Source organism: Caenorhabditis elegans, chromosome X (genome assembly GCF_000002985.6).
Source record: "Caenorhabditis elegans chromosome X".
NCBI lineage: Eukaryota > Metazoa > Nematoda > Chromadorea > Rhabditida > Rhabditidae > Caenorhabditis > Caenorhabditis elegans.
This window is the reverse complement of record NC_003284.9, coordinates 4,471,764-4,489,801: the sequence shown is the minus strand read 5'-3', so window position 1 is coordinate 4,489,801 and position 18,038 is coordinate 4,471,764. Positions and strand designations below refer to the sequence as shown.

The 18,038-nt window shown below is 34.5% G+C and overlaps 1 protein-coding gene and 7 non-coding genes across 8 annotated transcripts; 4 read left to right on the top strand and 4 right to left on the bottom strand.

The window, feature by feature from the left end:
- The first annotated feature begins 944 nt into the window (after nt 1–944).
- On the top strand, nt 945–17,558 carry ncr-1 (NPC intracellular cholesterol transporter 1 homolog 1). Its single transcript, NM_076370.5, has 18 exons — nt 945–1,042; nt 9,712–9,936; nt 10,799–10,959; nt 11,212–11,493; nt 11,540–11,692; nt 12,323–12,445; nt 12,501–12,778; nt 12,968–13,211; nt 13,265–13,395; nt 13,475–14,181; nt 14,238–14,521; nt 14,797–14,886; nt 14,931–15,412; nt 15,472–15,898; nt 15,951–16,139; nt 16,186–16,343; nt 16,393–16,520; nt 16,967–17,558. The coding sequence occupies exons 2-18, from the start codon at nt 9,726–9,728 to the stop codon at nt 17,068–17,070; spliced, it is 4,152 nt and encodes a 1,383-aa protein (NP_508771.1). The 5' UTR covers nt 945–1,042; nt 9,712–9,725; the 3' UTR covers nt 17,071–17,558.
- F46H6.10 lies at nt 2,638–2,687 on the bottom strand. The gene has a single exon (NR_070891.1). It is a non-coding gene; the product is annotated as an Unclassified non-coding RNA F46H6.10 (non-coding RNA).
- On the top strand, nt 5,518–5,619 carry F02E8.12. The gene has a single exon (NR_070890.1). It is a non-coding gene; the product is annotated as an Unclassified non-coding RNA F02E8.12 (non-coding RNA).
- Nucleotides 5,518–5,619, bottom strand: F02E8.11. The gene has a single exon (NR_070889.1). It is a non-coding gene; the product is annotated as an Unclassified non-coding RNA F02E8.11 (non-coding RNA).
- Nucleotides 8,776–8,974, bottom strand: F02E8.7. The gene has a single exon (NR_070888.1). It is a non-coding gene; the product is annotated as an Unclassified non-coding RNA F02E8.7 (non-coding RNA).
- Nucleotides 8,971–9,107, top strand: F02E8.8. The gene has a single exon (NR_070887.1). It is a non-coding gene; the product is annotated as an Unclassified non-coding RNA F02E8.8 (non-coding RNA).
- On the bottom strand, nt 11,785–11,922 carry F02E8.9. Its single transcript, NR_070886.1, has one exon. It is a non-coding gene; the product is annotated as an Unclassified non-coding RNA F02E8.9 (non-coding RNA).
- Nucleotides 14,552–14,701, top strand: F02E8.10. Its single transcript, NR_070885.1, has one exon. It is a non-coding gene; the product is annotated as an Unclassified non-coding RNA F02E8.10 (non-coding RNA).
- Nucleotides 17,559–18,038: the final 480 nt, after the last annotated feature.

Here is an 18,038-nt window from a genome sequence, read left to right as displayed (position 1 = left end):
AAAAAGTGAAATAGCTGAAACTATATTTATTGTTCAAAGTGCCTTAAAAAATTGCAAAAACCGGGGTTATTTAATGGCACATATTGAAAATTTCAGGGGAGCGCTAGTTATCTAAAATCTCATAATTTCCGTCTCGTTGCGGTCGAAAATAAGTGCTCATTTTAAAGTTGTCCGCTAAAAAAAGGTGTTGAGAAATTTTCTTAGGATCTCATCATTAAATGTGGGATTTTTAAAGTATTCTGTCTTTTTGAAGATCAAAACAAAAAACTCAAAAATATACTTTTCTGAATTTTTAATATGATTTTTTGAAAATTAGAAAAATCTCAGTTTTCGCTACTTTTTTGGAAGTCGTCGATCTAAAAAAACTTCGAAATGTATGTTTTAATTTTGTTTTCAGTAACAATATCAAAAAACATTTTTGAAAAGTTTTACGAAGATATTTGGTGATTTTGGATCAATAGGAATAGTTTTTAACAACTTCCCCAATGTTGCTACTTGTCCTTTGAACAATAAACCAAGTTTTGCTACTTTAAATTTATCACCCGCTCTTTTGCATGAGATAAAGGATTAAAAATGTATTCAATTCGTATACCAAAAGCATAATCTCTCTCACTCATGATATCTCGAGCGTTTTGTTTCTGGAAAAAACATCAACTTTTTCGTCGGCGTCACGTATTCAGAATGCAAGACGCAATTCAATCGAGTTGTTGTCCTCTCTCTACTGCTGTCGCCGTCTTCTCTCTTTCTTCGGGTCCCAAGTCCACGTTCCGCCTCGTTTTCTCTTTTTTATCCGCTTTTTTCGCAGTATTTCTCATAGTTTTTTTTCGGTTTAGCTTCTCATCGAAATCCTCAATCTTACTATTGTTTGGTTTCCTCGTTTGCGTTTCATGATTTTTTTGTTTTAATAATTGCAAATAATTAATTAAAGATGTTATCTTTTTTGTAGACATCATAATTGCTATGAACGGAGCTGCGTGGTCATTAGAGCTACTGAAAGGATGGATGCTCTCTTAAAAACAAAAAGGACTGCACTTATGGACAGGTTTGTCAGTTTCCATAACAACTTTCAAAAATTAAAAAATCTGAATAATTAAATCACTATGGCATGTTTTTTGTAGTAAAACGATGACTCAATCAATTTTAAAAGAAGCCAAATTCTCCGCAACATCTCAGAATCGACTTGTTAGTCAATTAAGATTTCTCGTTTTTTCCCTCCCCACTTTTCTCTATATACCCTTAGTACCCTAGCATTTTGGACATCGTCCTGAATAGAATCATCTCATTAAATTTGCACTTCCACCATTTCCTTTCAACTGACCACCAAAAAAAATGAGTCGTTGCTGGCGTTCCAATTCGTTTTCTCAAGGCTGTATCCGTGAAAGTTTAAGTGACGACTACATGGATTTTCATTCCTGAAAGCCAGATGGTCATTTCTGTTTTTGCAATTTCACTTTGAAGATGTGTTCTAAATGGAATTCTAAGCTTTTAGTATTTGTAAAAGCTACCTATCCGTGAAAAAATTAAGATTTTGAAAATAAGAACATTGGAAATTTTTGATTCGCTTTTAATTAACATTTGAGTTTTAGTAGGTACCGCAGATTTTGAATTACAATGAAAAATAGCATTTCTTCACTGAATTTCAAAATTAACATTTTTTACGGAAAAGTTAAGTTTATCTCTTTTTTTTCAGTAGTCTTTTTTTAGCAAATTTTTGATAGTAGCTACCTTATAGTTATAATAAAAACAAACATAATGTTAGGCGAAATTTCTTATTTTTCAATTTTTAAAATAAAATTCTATGACAGAAAAAATAACTTTTGAATAGTATTTTTGTTTTCTAGTTTAATAGTTTTGTTGCAAAATTGTAGTTTGTTTTAAAATTAACATTATAATTGCTACCACAGATTTTAAGTTATAAAGAACAACATATTTTTTTGGAATTTTTTGGCTATAGTTTTTCTATATTTCGAATTGAATTTTCTGATGGAAAAAAATGCACGTTTTCTCAAAAGTTTTACAGTAGTTTTGTTGTAAATTTTGAATTTATTCAGAAATTTTATTTCAATTCTTTGTTGATACCTCCATACTCCAATATCTTCTTAAACAGTTTCATTCATTGCGGTTCATTTTCTATAATTTGATACAAAATATCAAAAGGACTCTGCTTCATTTTTAATATGTATTTAACCTTCAACTTTAGGTTTAACTTTAGAAAATCAATGACGGAATTAAAGCAATTTGATTTTTTTTTGAATTGTCTTAAAAATTATCAAAAATTTCTGAAAAAGTATCATTTTTGGCAATTATAGAAGTTTCCCAGTTGCTAGACAGATATGAAAATTAGAATAAACTGTTTCAAAACCAACCAAACATTAAACCATGAAATTCAAAATTTTGAAAACAAAATCAATACCGTTCTAGTATTTTCGCCGTTTTCCATAATCACTTGTGTCTTTTGTTGTATGTATGTAGTTCTGTCATATTTTTTCTCTTTCTCTTTTCTCTTCTCCACCTTTTTTCTCATTTTACCAAATTTTAACACAACACATACGTTTCCAAAAATGAGAAATAAAAATATCATAGCGTCACCAAAGGTCTGATACACTTTTTTTTGCGGGAAAAAACCGATTCTCTTTGAGATGTGTGAACAGTGTGATTCACTAACTCTTCTATGCTAATATTTAACAGCAACGGCTGTCGAACTGTATTTCAGGAGGTCAGTGTTATTTCAATTGAAAGATCGATTGGATTTTTCAACACACACACATAAGTCTGTCACTGGTTGTTTTCCATTTTCAAAGCAAACATAATTTTGTTTGCTTGTTGGTTTTAACTCGAATTATTGACGGAAAACAGATCGATTTTTGACCGAACATTATTCGTAAAGGCAACACTTGATTTTTGAATATCTGAAAAAAAAATCTGGTAAAAGTGATTAATTATCAAAACATTTTTTTTTGCATAAAATCTTCATTTCACTCTCTTAATCCTGTTTTTCACATATGCTCCGTAATCGTCCGGTGTCTTTTCCTTTCATTTTTTCTTCAGTTTCCGTCAAATAAGGAATCTGATTAAAACTTCTGTTTCCCACCAAAAACGGAAGTTTTTTTTTTCAAAATAAGTTACCCACCAAAATGTTAATTTTAAAGAATAAAAAAAGCAAAAGTGGTCAATGATTCCATCGACCTTTAAAGTTTGGATGTAGTTTACAAAATCGGATTTAATATTTTTCGCGGCAAACCAACTTGAATATCCACATTTTGCACAACACAAAAACCTGATTTTATGATTTCCAATCTCCATAACGTATAACCGTGAATCCAAGTATTCATCCTGCGGGAACCACTCAAAAGGTCATCCAAATGGTCATTTTGTTGATCCGTGACACTTCTTCCTTTCCTTTTACTCTTCATCTCTTCTTCTCGGTCGTTCGCATTAGAGAATTTGACACAAGATTTATATTTCTGACGCCTTTTTTTTTTTTAGATAATTTCGGGGTCAAGCAGGTGTTTTAAAAAGTGTTTTGTTTACGTTTCTTTTTGGATATGCTCTCATAAAAATAGATTTGTTATTTTGACGTCAGACGATAATATGAAAATGTTTACTGCATAAAAATTATATGTAGAGCGATCATATAGCAATAAAATGAGTCATAAGTATTTTAAAATTGCGAAATGAACATAATTGCTTCATGATTTAAACGTTTATAATTACTGTATATTTTTTGTGGTATTGTACAAGGTTTTAAAACATTTATGTTTTTTTGAAGAGGAGTACGATTAGTAGGAATGTATTTAAAACTATTTCTAGGATCCTCACATAAATATATATCAAAACAAAAAAGTTCAAAAATTTCAGATTTTTTTTTGGATTAAAAAAGCAGAGAAAACTAGGTTTTCGGTTTATTTTAAAAATCGTCGACCACAAAACATTTTTTTAAATTCCAGGTTATGTTTTAATTATGCCACAAATTATCTTATTTTATCATTTCAAAAGCTTAAAATTTCTCGAAAAGTGGTGTAATTTCGGTTTTCATCACATCTTGCATCAAAATATTAACATTTTCAAAATAAGTTGAAACGTTTTTTTTCAAATATTTTGTCGTTATAGCAGAAGAAAAATAAAGTTCAATCATTCTCCCACTGGCCATACCCCACCTTAAATAGGGAAGCAATTCTGAAATACAGACGATGAATTTACGGTGTGCTGTTTCATAGAGAAGTAAATATAGCAATCTCTAAAATAATTTTAAAAAATTTTGTTTTTTTTTAAATAATCTACCCAATAACACCGTTAAATTTACATATCAATAATTTTTCCATCGATCCGGTGAAACCACTGTCTTAAAGGTGGGGTACCGAAATTTGAGACTTTGCTTTTTTTGACCCAAAATGGTCCAAAACTACCGAATTTGGTAATGAGACGTTCCGAAAATTTTTCAACAAAAAGTTAACGCAAATATGACACAATTTTCCGTCCCCATTGGCCCAAAAAGCGTCTCAATAAACGGAACAACACGTAATAAAATGCCAAAATATGCTTTAAAGGATGATAATCAAATAAAAATTAAGTTCCAACCTTTTCTCGGTATCAACTATCAATTTCAGCCCAAGTTTAGCTGTGTGGTATGCTACACCAGACTACGCTCTAGTTTCTAGTTTTTTGTCAAACGATTGCATCTTTTTTCAACTTTGATAAAACCATATTCAAAAAAAATGAGAAAAAAATATACCTACCAAAAATTTCGAAAAACTATCATAGAGTCTCGTTCACAAATTTTGAACACCTCGTGGTTTCCGCAAAAAAACTAATGTTTGCTAAGAACTTGTTAAACGAAATGTCAAGATAATGTTGATCTCTAATTGTAAGATGCAACATTTGGCAGGACTCGAAGTTGTTTGAAGTAGCAATTCGGTAGCAAATGTAACACATCGTTTTCTCCATTTTGGGTTTTTTGATTAAAGTTTTTTGAAAAACTGAAAATTCAAGGTGAAAATATGAGTTTTTCAATAAAAAAAAATTCTCTCAAATTTAAGTAGTTAACAATGTATTAACTGCACACTGGACTAAATCGTATTACGTTAAAACTGAAAATGCCATAATTAAAATCTATGATATTTTTTTCTTACCTATTAAATTCAACAATGTTTTAATTTAAAGTTGTTTATATCTATTAACGTGAAGTTTAGCAAACAAAATCTGTGTGAACTAGTTCCATAGACAGCTTGAAAGTTCTGTTAAATTTCGAATCCTTGACTCCATCCCCCCTCGTTCCGGCTTCTCACCTCGCTCTTTCCCCCCGCAGTCAGTCGGCATTGCTCTATTTGCTCAACTGATTAACAGTGCTCCCGTCTATCTCTTAGGAGCTACACAGATTCGGCAACTTTTTCCCCTTTCAACTTGTTACTCTCACTCAATCAAACAACATCCTGCTAACAACTGACCATTTAATCCCGTTTCTCACTCTCACTGGACCAAACCGTTGCCGATCGGAGGAAAGCCGTCGTTTTCACACCAGGTCACAAGTACGGCGGCACGACAGTGTTTATCTTGGCTAAATCATAAGAAGAATTGACCGTCTCGTCGTTTCGGGTTCTTTTGACAGTGATTGAACGTTTTTGCCTACACACCTAAGAAATTTTACAACCCGTGAACTGCCTTAAGCGCCGTATTTTCATCAATTCTATTTTTTTTTGTTTTTCGATTATCATTTTCAAAAAATGCATGACATAGTTCGTTAAAAAACAACAAAACTCAAAGTTTCATAATCTATTGCATTTCATTTTTTCAATTTTTTTTTCATTTTTTCAAATTCATGGTGGTTAAATTTTTTCCCACAACAATTATCTTTATCCTAACTTTTTTCTAGCAAGCTGTTTTTGCTGACTTTTAATGTTTTTAGACATTCTGGAAGCTTTTTTAGAAAATTAGTTTATTCAGAAAGCAAAATCTGGAAAATGTTGTATTGAGTTGGGTGAAAAATCTTCTGATCTTTACAAAATTTAATAAATGAATACATAACTTACCAAAAAGCATCGAAACTAATTCTACCCCTATATACTCTTGAAAACATTTTTTTATTCGCAAAAAACATCTTTGGAATAATTTTATACAAACCTCGAAAGAAATGAAAAATGCAATGAAATGATCTTGGATAGGTTTGCTCCTAGTACGAAATTCTCTTCCACAGCTACTTTTGCCGTCACCTATTGCAACGGTTATTTTTCAAATGATAGGTTTTTTTGGAATATTCCAGAAAAAAAATCTAAAACACTTCCTTTGTTAGTTACACTTGAAAAACGTGATATTAACCTTTTCCAAAACATATAATTTAAAAAAGTTTTGAGAAACTTTAAAAATGGCTTTTTGTCAACAAATTCTAAACTACTATTATTATTTCGATTTATATGAATAATTATATTTTATTTTTCTAGGTACCTTTTTTTAAACATTTTTCAAACTCTAGAAAAAATTCTCTGAATAAAAATCAAAGTTTTGCAAAACCGTAGGTCTCGACAAAAGTGTATCATGAAAAACATTGGAACAATGCAGTAAAGAATTTCTTTTGTGAGAGTCAACCAAATTTTGACCTGATTTTCGTATGACGCCGTTCAATTGCCCCTATTCTCTCGTCTCGCAGTCTTCTCATGAAAACGACCTGCAAGTGTATTTTTATGGTTTCACGCACCACAAATCCGAGCACTTTTTTTCTGCAGCGAGTTTTGAGCGCGTTGTATAAAACAACTAGTAGTGCATTAAGATAGTGAGCATCCTAAAAACACGCCGGTTTTTGAGAAGTTGTTTTGTTTTTTATTTGTAATTGGTATATTTTGTTATTGCTCAAAGATAGCTTTTAAAATTAAAAATCTTTGAAGCCTTTGCAAGAAGCCCTATTTCATTCTTTAGAGCTCAAATTTAATGAGCACGGCGATGTTCTATTACTTTCCTAGTTATTTTTCATGGTGCACAATTTATATACATATTTTTTAACATATATGTTTAACATAACATATATTGTACGAAATGGACTGTGTCCCTCATAGCGTGCTCTAGTTTACTATTTTTTTCTAGTTTACTACGTCTAAGTTCATTCACAAAGAAAATCAAAATAATACAGTCGGAAATTCTAGAAAAAAAACATAGACAGTTAATTGAATACTCTAGATACTGTAGTCTGACGTGTAAATTGAAATATAGTAAACACGTCATTTGGCTCAATTTTTCGTTTTCTTTTTTTGAGACATTCTGTTTTATTTCAACTTGACGATATTGCTTTTTTCATTTTGTTTTGTTTTTTTTTAGCAGGGGGAATATATCTTTTGATATTCAGTTTTTAGAAATCAGAATGCACTTGATTTATGTTTAAATTAGAAGTTTTTTGTTTAATTAGAGGGAAACTGATAAAACAATTTTTTCCCACTCTCCTGAAGAAATACGGTTTTTAATAAATATTTTAGACCTTTTCACTCATGAAAGTATGCAGTTAGAGTTTATTGTTCCTTGTGCTCACAAAACTTCATTCCATCTTCAATTTTCTCATCGTGTTTCACACGATCACCTGTTCTAATTTATTGTTTTGTGACTTTTTGACTAATTTTCTAAAAGTCCGTGGGTTGGATGCAACTAACCAATATTCATTATTCATTCTAATTATTCTGACCATTCAGTTTCCAACAATTTGTTTGGCCTTTTTCGGAAGTCTATAGGAAGTCTAATATCCGGCTTGACAGTCCGTTCCATATCCGGTTAATATACATTTCCATTTGTGTGTCACTTGAAAAATTGGAAAAATGAGCATAGGGTGCAACCCAATATTCTTATTGTACACCTATACATTTCACCTCTTCAGCAATTCCAGTACACCTACACTTTTGGACTTTGTACTCGTTGTGAAGTGATGACATTTCTAGCTTTGTTCTTTCCGGAAAGCATCGCTGCCAAGTCCCGTTGTCATGCCATTTCCCTCTCACCTCGTTTTTTTTTGTCTTTTTGTGCCATATTTTCCAATATTTAAATCTGTTCCTGCCAATTTTCTTTTTTTCAAGAATTTTGCGTAGTTGTAATTCAAAACACATTCATTCTCACGGTCAAAATGAAAAATAGATGAGAATTCTTGCAATCTTATCAATTTTGAAGACGTTCTTTGATTGTAATTTTGCTAGTCGGTCTTTTTGGTTTCTTGTACAGGTTAAAAACAATATTTCTGAGAGTAAAGTCAGATACTGGCCTGAAACAACAAAGAGTAAGGGACAACTGGAAAAGAGCGTACATGTAGTAGGCGACTGCGGGCAATATGGGACAACACCGGACAAGTAGCGGGTGTTCATTATTCCTACCTCTCCCCCAGATGTTGTCCGATGTCGCCCCCAGTCGCCCTTTACTCGCCCCCTACTAGCCCTACCAATTTAACAAGTCCAGTCACTCACTAACCCATTTTGAAATTTCTAGAAGCTAAATTTCCAATAGTTTCACGTGGCTCCGTCGTCAGGGAAATTGGAGACGCTTACATATTTTGCTCATAAGGACCCTCAAGCTTCACTTTTGTTTTCATTTTCCTGCCGTTTTTCATTATTTCTATTTTCCAAACGATTTTTTATTGTGACTCAAAACAAAAAAAAGAATAACGAGGTGCTAAAAAGTGTAAAAATTGAATATATCATGATTCATAAATTCTTTTAAAAAAAATGACCAAAACGTTTTACGATCGTTGTTCTTTTTTCAGTTTGCTTCATTATCACACGTTTTCGTTTTCCGTGTTTGAAACAGAAACAGAAACAATAGACTAATTTGGACAACCTGATATTCCACTTCATTTTTGATTTTTATCAGTGCACTGATAAGGCTGAAAAAAATTAGCCAACAACCAGCTAAAAATGCCTTACATCAGCAGCTTCTTCACACAGAAAAAAATAGTTTACGAGTGAGAGAAATCAACTCCTAAAAATCAAAGTTTCACAATATGAATACAGCAGTCATATGGAAGTCACATTTGGTGTTTTGTTTTTAAAATTCAATTTTTTGCCACGTCATTTTGGCAGCAGTGGTTATATCTCCAATGTAAATTAGTGTTTAACTGCTCACTATTCAAAAAGTTAAAAAATTCTGATCATTAAAAATTTTGGTGCCTGTTTTGGAATATCAGCGCAGTATTCAAATCTAAACTAGCACAGCCAAGAATAAAAATTATCGAAATAGGCTCGACCCACAGCTTGGTTTTTGTGTTTTGCATCCAACTTTTATGTACTTCTAGAGGTTTTTTCCTGTTTTCAATTAATGAATATATTTTTTAAACTACTAAAATATGACACATTTCTAAAATCACAGATGTGAAAAAATTTGAGATAGACTCTCTCTGACTCGAGTTCATGCGCAAACATTTTCAATGGAGCTCCATGACAAACACTGGTTTTTTATTGTGTTTCTCGTTTGAAATAAAGTAGCGTTTCTCCTTCTAGAAGTTTACTTTTGTACAGACCACATTTGCACGTTTTCTGACTGGGGATGAGTCAGAAAACGTGTGACCATCCTGATGCTTTTTCTCGACCTCTCGATTTATTTTCTTTCTCTCTCTCTCGCCCTACGTCTAACCTCCCGGTCAATAATTCAGTAGTTTCATTGAACCGTGTGCTTGTGTTCGAAGAGGCGGAGCCAAAGTGCCGCCGCCCTCGCCAACAGTCTGTTTTACATTCTTACATACCCCGTATGTTTCAGTCGATGCACAAGAAATGAAACAACTACTCATTTTTTGCTTGCTATTTGGGTCTATATTCCATCATGGCGACGCGGGATGTATCATGCGAGGATTGTGCCAGAAGCATACTGAAAATGCATATGGACCATGTGTTACCAACGATACTAATGTGGAGCCCACAGCTTTTGACAAAACTCATCCGGCATATGAGAAAATGGTCGAGTTTTGCCCCCATTTGCTAACTGGTAAGTTTTTGACTTTGCTGTTTTAATAGGTGTGTGTTCAGTTGGGAAATGATTTTAAAAAAATGAAAATTTCCATGGCGCTAAAAATAACCAAATATCATAATAAACATTTTGAAAAGATTTTGGAAAATTTTTCATTTCAAACCAAAAAGCGATGAAGTTTCAGATTTTGTCAATTTTTTGGAAGTGGTCGATCAAAAAAACAATTTTAGATCTCTCAAACTCAGATTTTACCACATTTTCACTCGAAATAAAAATTATTTTTAAAATGTTTGAAAAGATTTTTTTATGATATTTAGCCGTTTTAAAATTTTACAAAGGCTTTTCAAAAATTTCCAACTGGCCATACTCCACCTTTAAATGCCAATGGATGGTTTATTCCAAATTTGGTAACCTATCTCTGGAAAGTATATAAAATCCCGAAAATGTAAAAAAGGTAATAATGAATTTGTGAAAAAAGCAGCTCTTGCAACACAAGCAAGTTAAAAATGAAAATTTTAAGCAAAATTTAGTAGAGTTATTCAAAATTTAAATATGTATTGAGAACTTTTTTCTGAAAATGAAATTCGGCCTTATTTTGTTGTAAAACTTGGTTAAAACATTTTATAAAATTTTTATTTCGCTATTTTCAAACTAAAATTTTCCAATTTCCATAATCCGACTAGTTTTTAAATTTTTACACTTTTTCTGTACCGAAAATAACCACTAAAGCAACGCAAATAATCCGGAAACAAGCGCACTACAAAAAAAAACATCGTAGCTTACACATCCGTCAAAACGCTTCCGAAATTATTGTGACTCATTGCTCCCTCTCTAATCGAAAAAAGCGAAAGTTGTGTGATATCAATGGAACACTTTTCAGGTGACAACAAACTCTGCTGTACGCCATCGCAAGCGGAAGGACTGACTAAGCAAATTGCACAAGCCCGACATATTCTGGGACGATGTCCGTCGTGCTTCGACAACTTTGCCAAATTGTGGTGCGAATTTACGTGCAGCCCGAATCAACAGGATTTTGTATCGGTCAGTGTGTTCTGTTAATAATTTATCCATTTTTTAATGATTTTTTTCTGACTGTTTCATTTTTGCAACGTTTGAGCTGATTACTGATTAATAGGGCGACAATAGAAACGTTGAAGTACGCATATTATATCGTTTCTGATAAGCGACCTCTAACTATGCATGTGTGAGTCAGTAGACAACTCACGCTGATAACGTCATGAATACATACGCAAATATGATTTTTTGGAAAAAAAATGAATAGTTTTTTTTCAGATCTCCGAAATGAAACCAATCGAGAAGAAAGAGGGATTCACCCCAGAGTACCAACCAGCTGAGGCATACGTGAATACAGTCGAGTACAGATTGTCTACTGATTTTGCTGAGGGAATGTTCTCGTCTTGTAAAGATGTAACTTTTGGAGGGCAGCCTGCATTACGAGTCATGTGTACTTCTACTCCGTGTACTTTGACAAATTGGTTGGAATTTATTGGAACTCAAAATCTAGATCTCAATATTCCAATCCACACAAAGTTCCTTCTCTATGACCCTATCAAGGTATTAGTACTACTTCAATTTTTCGTAAAAACCCTGACTCATTCAGACACCTCCATCGGATCGTTCAACGTACATGAATGTCAACTTTACTGGGTGCGACAAATCAGCTCGAGTCGGCTGGCCGGCTTGTTCAACGTCAGAGTGCAACAAGGAAGAGTACGCAAACTTGATCGACCTGGACGATGGAAAAACTTCTGGGGTAAGGGATCTAAGATCTTAAAAAATTGAAAAGTTATTCTCAAAGTTCGTATTTCCATAGTTTGTAAAAACAAGCACAAACTCCGTTCCCATGTCTTGTGCAAATATAATAAAACAAGATTAAAAAATGATGGCTATGACTATAACCTCAAATATAGTCTCAATAATCGTAGTTTCCAATAATCAATAAACCAGTGTAAATAGAAAAGGTGCTTGAACAGTAACTTTACTGTTGCAATAACTTGTTTGTCGGTGCTTCACGGCAACACACATTCCAGGTTTTTGGTCATAGTTCATTTAAAACAGTTTTCTGTTACTTAGCTCATAGAAAATGTTTGATCGTTTCGCAAATTGGTTTTGTTACTCATTTGTGGACTCTCTTTTGTGCAAAATGGAGTTAACATGACGTTGATGCGTAGGGCAATGTAGGTATTGTGTGGGACGGATAATGGTCAGAGAATGGTTGCTGGGGAAAAAACAGAGTCGGCGAAACAGAAAGTCAACAACAAATAACACAGAATAAACACAAGAATTATTTGGATTTGAAATAATTGAGAAACATCGTGATGTTTTAATAAAGTTTTTGAGTCTCGCCACCTAGAAAATTGAGAAAAAAAAATTTCAATTTCAGCAAACTTGCAATGTTCATGGCATCGCCTGCCTGAACATTTTTGTCATGCTCGCCTTCATCGGCTCACTTGCCGTGCTTCTTTGTGTTGGATTTGTATTCACATCATATGACGAAGACTACACGGTTGGACATTGAAAAATCAATACTTGAAAAAAAAAAGTAAAAAGGCATATTTCAGAACTTGAGGCAAACACAATCTGGAGAAGAATCCCCGAAACGGAACAGAATCAAACGGACCGGTGCCTGGATTCACAACTTCATGGAGAACAATGCTCGAGATATTGGAATGATGGCGGGACGCAATCCAAAGTCTCACTTTTTCATAGGATGTGCCGTTCTGATTTTCTGCTTGCCAGGAATGATTTATCACAAAGAGTCGACAAATGTTGTTGATATGTGGTCTTCTCCGAGATCCAGGGCTCGACAAGAAGAGATGGTTTTCAATGCCAACTTTGGGTAAGCTTTTCAGTAGCACCAGTTTTGAAGTTGTTATAAACCACTGCTGTGGTGTTAAAATGACCACTTTTTGATTTTCAATTAAAATTTTTCAAACAATTTTGAAAAGTTTAACTATGATATTTTTGTCGTTTTAGCACCACGACATCTACCTTCAACTTCGTACTAAAAACTGTAATATAAATTTAGACGCCCACAGAGATATCAGCAAATTATGTTGCTAAGTCACCGCGATTTCCAATCGAGCGGGAAGCTTTATGGACCAGTATTCCACAAGGACATTTTTGAGGAGCTTTTCGATATTTTAAATGCCATCAAAAATATATCAACGCAAGACTCTGATGGTCGGACAATCACACTTGATGATGTATGTTATCGACCTATGGGACCAGGATATGATTGTTTGATTATGTCTCCAACGAACTATTTTCAAGTATGTTTAACTATACTGTAGTCTTGTTGAGTGCAAAGTTGTTCATTTTACAGGGGAACAAAGAGCATCTGGATATGAAATCGAACAAAGAAGAAACGGTTTCCGAAGATGATGACGCGTTTGATTATTTCTCATCGGAAGCAACAACAGATGAATGGATGAATCACATGGCAGCATGTATAGAGTTAGTGAAACAATGTTTTCAAAAAGAAAAATGAACATAAAAATAGAATAACAATAATTATTATTCATATCTATTACAGTCAACCAATGTCCCAAAAAACAAAGTCCGGCCTGAGCTGCATGGGAACATACGGTGGACCATCTGCTCCTAACATGGTCTTCGGCAAAAATAGTACGAATCATCAAGCTGCCAACTCGATCATGATGACTATCCTGGTCACACAGAGAACTGAGCCGGAGATTCAAAAAGCAGAACTTTGGGAGAAGGAGTTTTTGAAGTTCTGCAAAGAGTACAGAGAAAAGTCTCCGAAAGTGATTTTCTCGTTTATGGCAGAAAGGTCGATCACTGATGAGATTGAAAACGACGCAAAGGATGAAATTGTGACTGTTGTGATTGCTCTGGCTTTTCTCATCGGTTATGTTACATTCTCTCTCGGGCGTTACTTTGTGTGTGAGAATCAGCTTTGGTCAATTCTGGTACATTCTCGAATCTGTCTTGGAATGCTGAGCGTCATCATAAACTTGCTCAGTTCGTTCTGCTCGTGGGGAATTTTCTCCATGTTTGGAATCCATCCGGTCAAAAATGCGTTGGTCGTACAATTCTTCGTTGTGACGTTGCTAGGCGTCTGTCGTACATTCATGGTTGTTAAGTACTACGCTCAACAAAGAGTCTCCATGCCTTACATGTCCCCCGACCAATGTCCAGAGATCGTGGGAATGGTCATGGCTGGAACTATGCCAGCTATGTTCAGTAGCTCGTTGGGATGTGCTTTCAGCTTTTTCATTGGTAAGAAATATAAAAATGTTAAAATATCGTACCAAATTTAAAATCTTGGTTTACAGGTGGATTCACAGATTTGCCTGCAATCCGAACATTTTGTCTCTACGCCGGTCTTGCTGTTCTTATTGATGTGGTCTTACATTGCACAATTTTCCTTGCACTTTTCGTATGGGACACTCAAAGGGAGCTCAATGGAAAACCAGAGTTCTTTTTCCCATATCAAATCAAGGATCTTTTGGGTGCTTACCTTATTGGTCGTCAGAGGGCGACAGACACTTTTATGACACAATTCTTCCACTTTCAAGTAGCTCCGTTCCTGATGCACAGAATGACTCGTATTATCACAGTAAGTTGAATTAAACTAAGCGGGAATAGCTCAGCAGGTAGTGATTGCCGCTAGCAATAACGAAATCACAAGTTCACGCCCTGCCTCCCCACTAGGTTCACACAGTTTCAATTAAGAAACGAAATATTCCGCGAATGGATTACCGGCCATAGTCCACGGCTTGGACGTGGCTTGATGTAAACCCTAGTGGGAGCATCACTGAGCAGTGTATCTGAAGCCCAGATCTGCATTGCGTAGTGCGATACGTAGTTATTAATTATTTTTAATATTTTCAGGGAATAATCTTCATTGCTTCTTTCATTACAACAGTGATCCTCTCAAGTAAGATCAGCGTTGGATTCGACCAGAGTATGGCTTTCACAGAGGTAAACTTAATCACCTTGTCCTGAAAAAAAACTTACTATTACAGAAAAGCTACATCAGCACGCACTTTCGATATCTCGACAAATTTTTTGACGTGGGACCGCCAGTGTTTTTCACTGTTGACGGAGAACTTGATTGGCACAGACCAGATGTTCAGAACAAGTTTTGTACATTTCCTGGGTGTAGCGACACTTCGTTTGGAAACATTATGAATTACGCAGTTGGACACACGGAGCAGACGTACTTGTCCGGTGAAATGTATAACTGGATTGACAACTATCTGGAATGGATTTCAAGAAAAAGCCCATGTTGTAAAGTTTATGTGCACGACCCCAACACATTCTGCTCGACAAACCGGAACAAGAGTGCGTTAGACGATAAGGCATGTAGAACTTGCATGGACTTTGATTACGTGGCCAACTCGTACCCGAAAAGCTCAATCATGTACCATCGTCCGTCAATCGAAGTTTTCTACCGTCATCTGAGACACTTTTTAGAAGACACTCCAAATTCTGAATGCGTTTTCGGGTAGGAATTTAAATTTTTTATTGTTAATGTCTATTTTTTCAAGTTAACCTAAATTTCAGTGGCCGTGCTTCATTCAAAGATGCAATCAGCTTCACATCTAGAGGACGTATTCAAGCATCTCAATTCATGACTTTCCACAAAAAGCTGTCAATTAGCAACTCCAGTGATTTCATCAAGGCAATGGACACTGCTCGAATGGTATCCCGTCGCCTTGAAAGATCAATTGACGATACAGCTCACGTCTTCGCATACAGCAAAATTTTCCCATTCTACGAACAGTACTCTACTATCATGCCAATTCTCACTACCCAACTTTTTATCACTGTTGTTGGCGTCTTCGGCATCATTTGTGTTACTCTTGGGATTGATGTGAAAGGAGCGGCTTGCGCTGTAATTTGTCAAGTGTCCAACTACTTCCATATTGTGGCATTTATGTATATCTTTAATATCCCCGTCAATGCCTTGTCTGCAACAAATCTTGTAATGGTAGGTTCAATTATATGTGGAACGATTGAAAAACATTAATTTGAGTTTTCAGTCGTCTGGAATTCTAATCGAGTTTTCTGTAAATGTTCTCAAAGGATACGCCTGCTCACTTCGCCAGCGAGCAAAAGATCGCGCAGAGTCTACGGTTGGAAGTATTGGACCAATCATTCTCTCCGGCCCAGTTGTCACTATGGCTGGATCTACAATGTTTCTCTCGGGGGCTCATCTTCAGATTATAACGGTAACTTAAACAATTTGTTAATCGTAATTTAAATCAACCCCTTCAGGTCTACTTTTTCAAATTGTTCCTCATCACTATTGTCAGCAGTGCTGTCCATGCTCTCATCATATTGCCTATTTTGCTTGCCTTCGGAGGATCGAGAGGCCATGGAAGTTCAGAGACTAGCACGAATGACAATGACGAGCAACATGACGCGTGCGTTTTGTAAGTTGTAAATCGGGATTTAAACAGAAAGTTACATGTGAAATTTTAGGTCGCCAACCGCGGAAAGTCATATTTCAAACGTGGAAGAAGGAATCCTTAACCGTCCTTCTTTACTGGACGCCAGCCACATTCTCGATCCGCTTCTTAAAGCGGAAGGTGGGATTGATAAAGCAATTGGTAGGGATTTCAAGTAGATTTGATGATACTTATAGTTAGAAATATATAAACTTATAAACGCGGCCAAAACAACAAGTTTGATAAAGTTTCGGTAGTTAGCAAACTATTTTCTACTTACAAAGTATTCCCAGTTTTTTCTAAATTATTGTTAATGTCAGAGTTATATAACGCTTATTCGAAAAAGTTACAGCATCTGGCATCCGACGGTTCTGATTTTGAGTACACACATTGTGGCTCATTTAGAAATTTCAGTCAAAAACGGATCCGCCGAGTGTCATCTTCTAAAAAATTTTAAAAAATTAATTTTTAGTGGAAAATGTTTACCTGACTATCATAGTTTTTAAGTTTTTCTTGTTTGAACAACTCAAACGAATTTCCGAAAACCCGTAGACGAAAGAGTATTGGCCGGCACTATATAATTATTTTTCAAATCGTTTTTATTTTAGATATCATAACAATCGATCGCTCTTACCCATCTACGCCATCTTCACTGCCATGTACCTCCCGAATGCCAAGAGCTCATATAGAACCGGATCTCCGATCTTTGTAGATACCGATTTACTCTTCACTTATTCTATTCCATACATTCACTTTGTTATTTCCGTGTCATTTATCAAATGCCATGTATTGTACATTTATGCGGCAACAATAGGTACTCTTGTTGTTTTTTGTCACTTCTCATACACTTCTCATCCACTCATTAAAACTTTATCATATTTTCATTACTCTCAACTTCCCTGTGGTAAGCTAACGTAGTGATAACTTTCTAAATACGGGATTTTAAAAGCAATTTAATGGTATTTTGTCATAAGTTTTCTTTTCTCTGAATTGGTGGTTTTGTCAAACTTCTAAATACAAATTTCAAACTGGTAGTGGTCCTCAAATGTTTCTAAACGTGCTTGAAATTGTTTTCACTTTTCACTGGTCGCTCCTTCCTTCATATATGTAATCCACATCATTTGTGATAATTGTTAACCTGGTTCTCAATGCATTTTACATGAATTGCTTACACGACAAATAAATAATTGTTCTTTAAAAAATATTTTGTGATTGAAAACAACACAGAAAATTGAAAATATGTAAAGGATGCAAATGTCAGCTTCGTGGAAACACTGTTGCATACCGTATTACAGAAAACAATTCGAAATGGGAAAAATTCTGTAAGTTCAGGGGTAGTTCAATAAAAAATTAGGGAAAAATCCATTGATATTTTTTGAATGTATTTTTTCTAGGAATACCTTTTAAAAAACTCTAAATAAAATTGTTTAAAATGGAATATTATTGAAAAATATGCTCTATGAATGCCTAAAAAGTTAAATTGTAAAAATAATAGCACGGTAAATGAACATTTTGGTGTTCTGTTATTATTTTGAAAAGCACCAAAGTTATTCGGAGTTTTATCAAATTTCAAATACTTTCTCATCTTAAACTGCAATTTCCAGAAAATTTTTGCTTCTTTTTTAAAGAAAACAATAACGCTGTCGCATGCCCATATTTCTACAATAATTGAATATTAAT

Excerpts from the sequence above, each read along its gene's own strand:
- ncr-1 (NM_076370.5), top strand. The coding sequence starts at position 9,726 with ATGAAACAACTACTCATTTTTTGCTTGCTATTTGGGTCTATATTCCAT. Across the intron at positions 13,212-13,264 it reads CTCCAACGAACTATTTTCAA|GGGAACAAAGAGCATCTGGA; the intron begins GTATGTTTAACT and ends TTCATTTTACAG. Across the intron at positions 14,522-14,796 it reads GAATGACTCGTATTATCACA|GGAATAATCTTCATTGCTTC; the intron begins GTAAGTTGAATT and ends TAATATTTTCAG.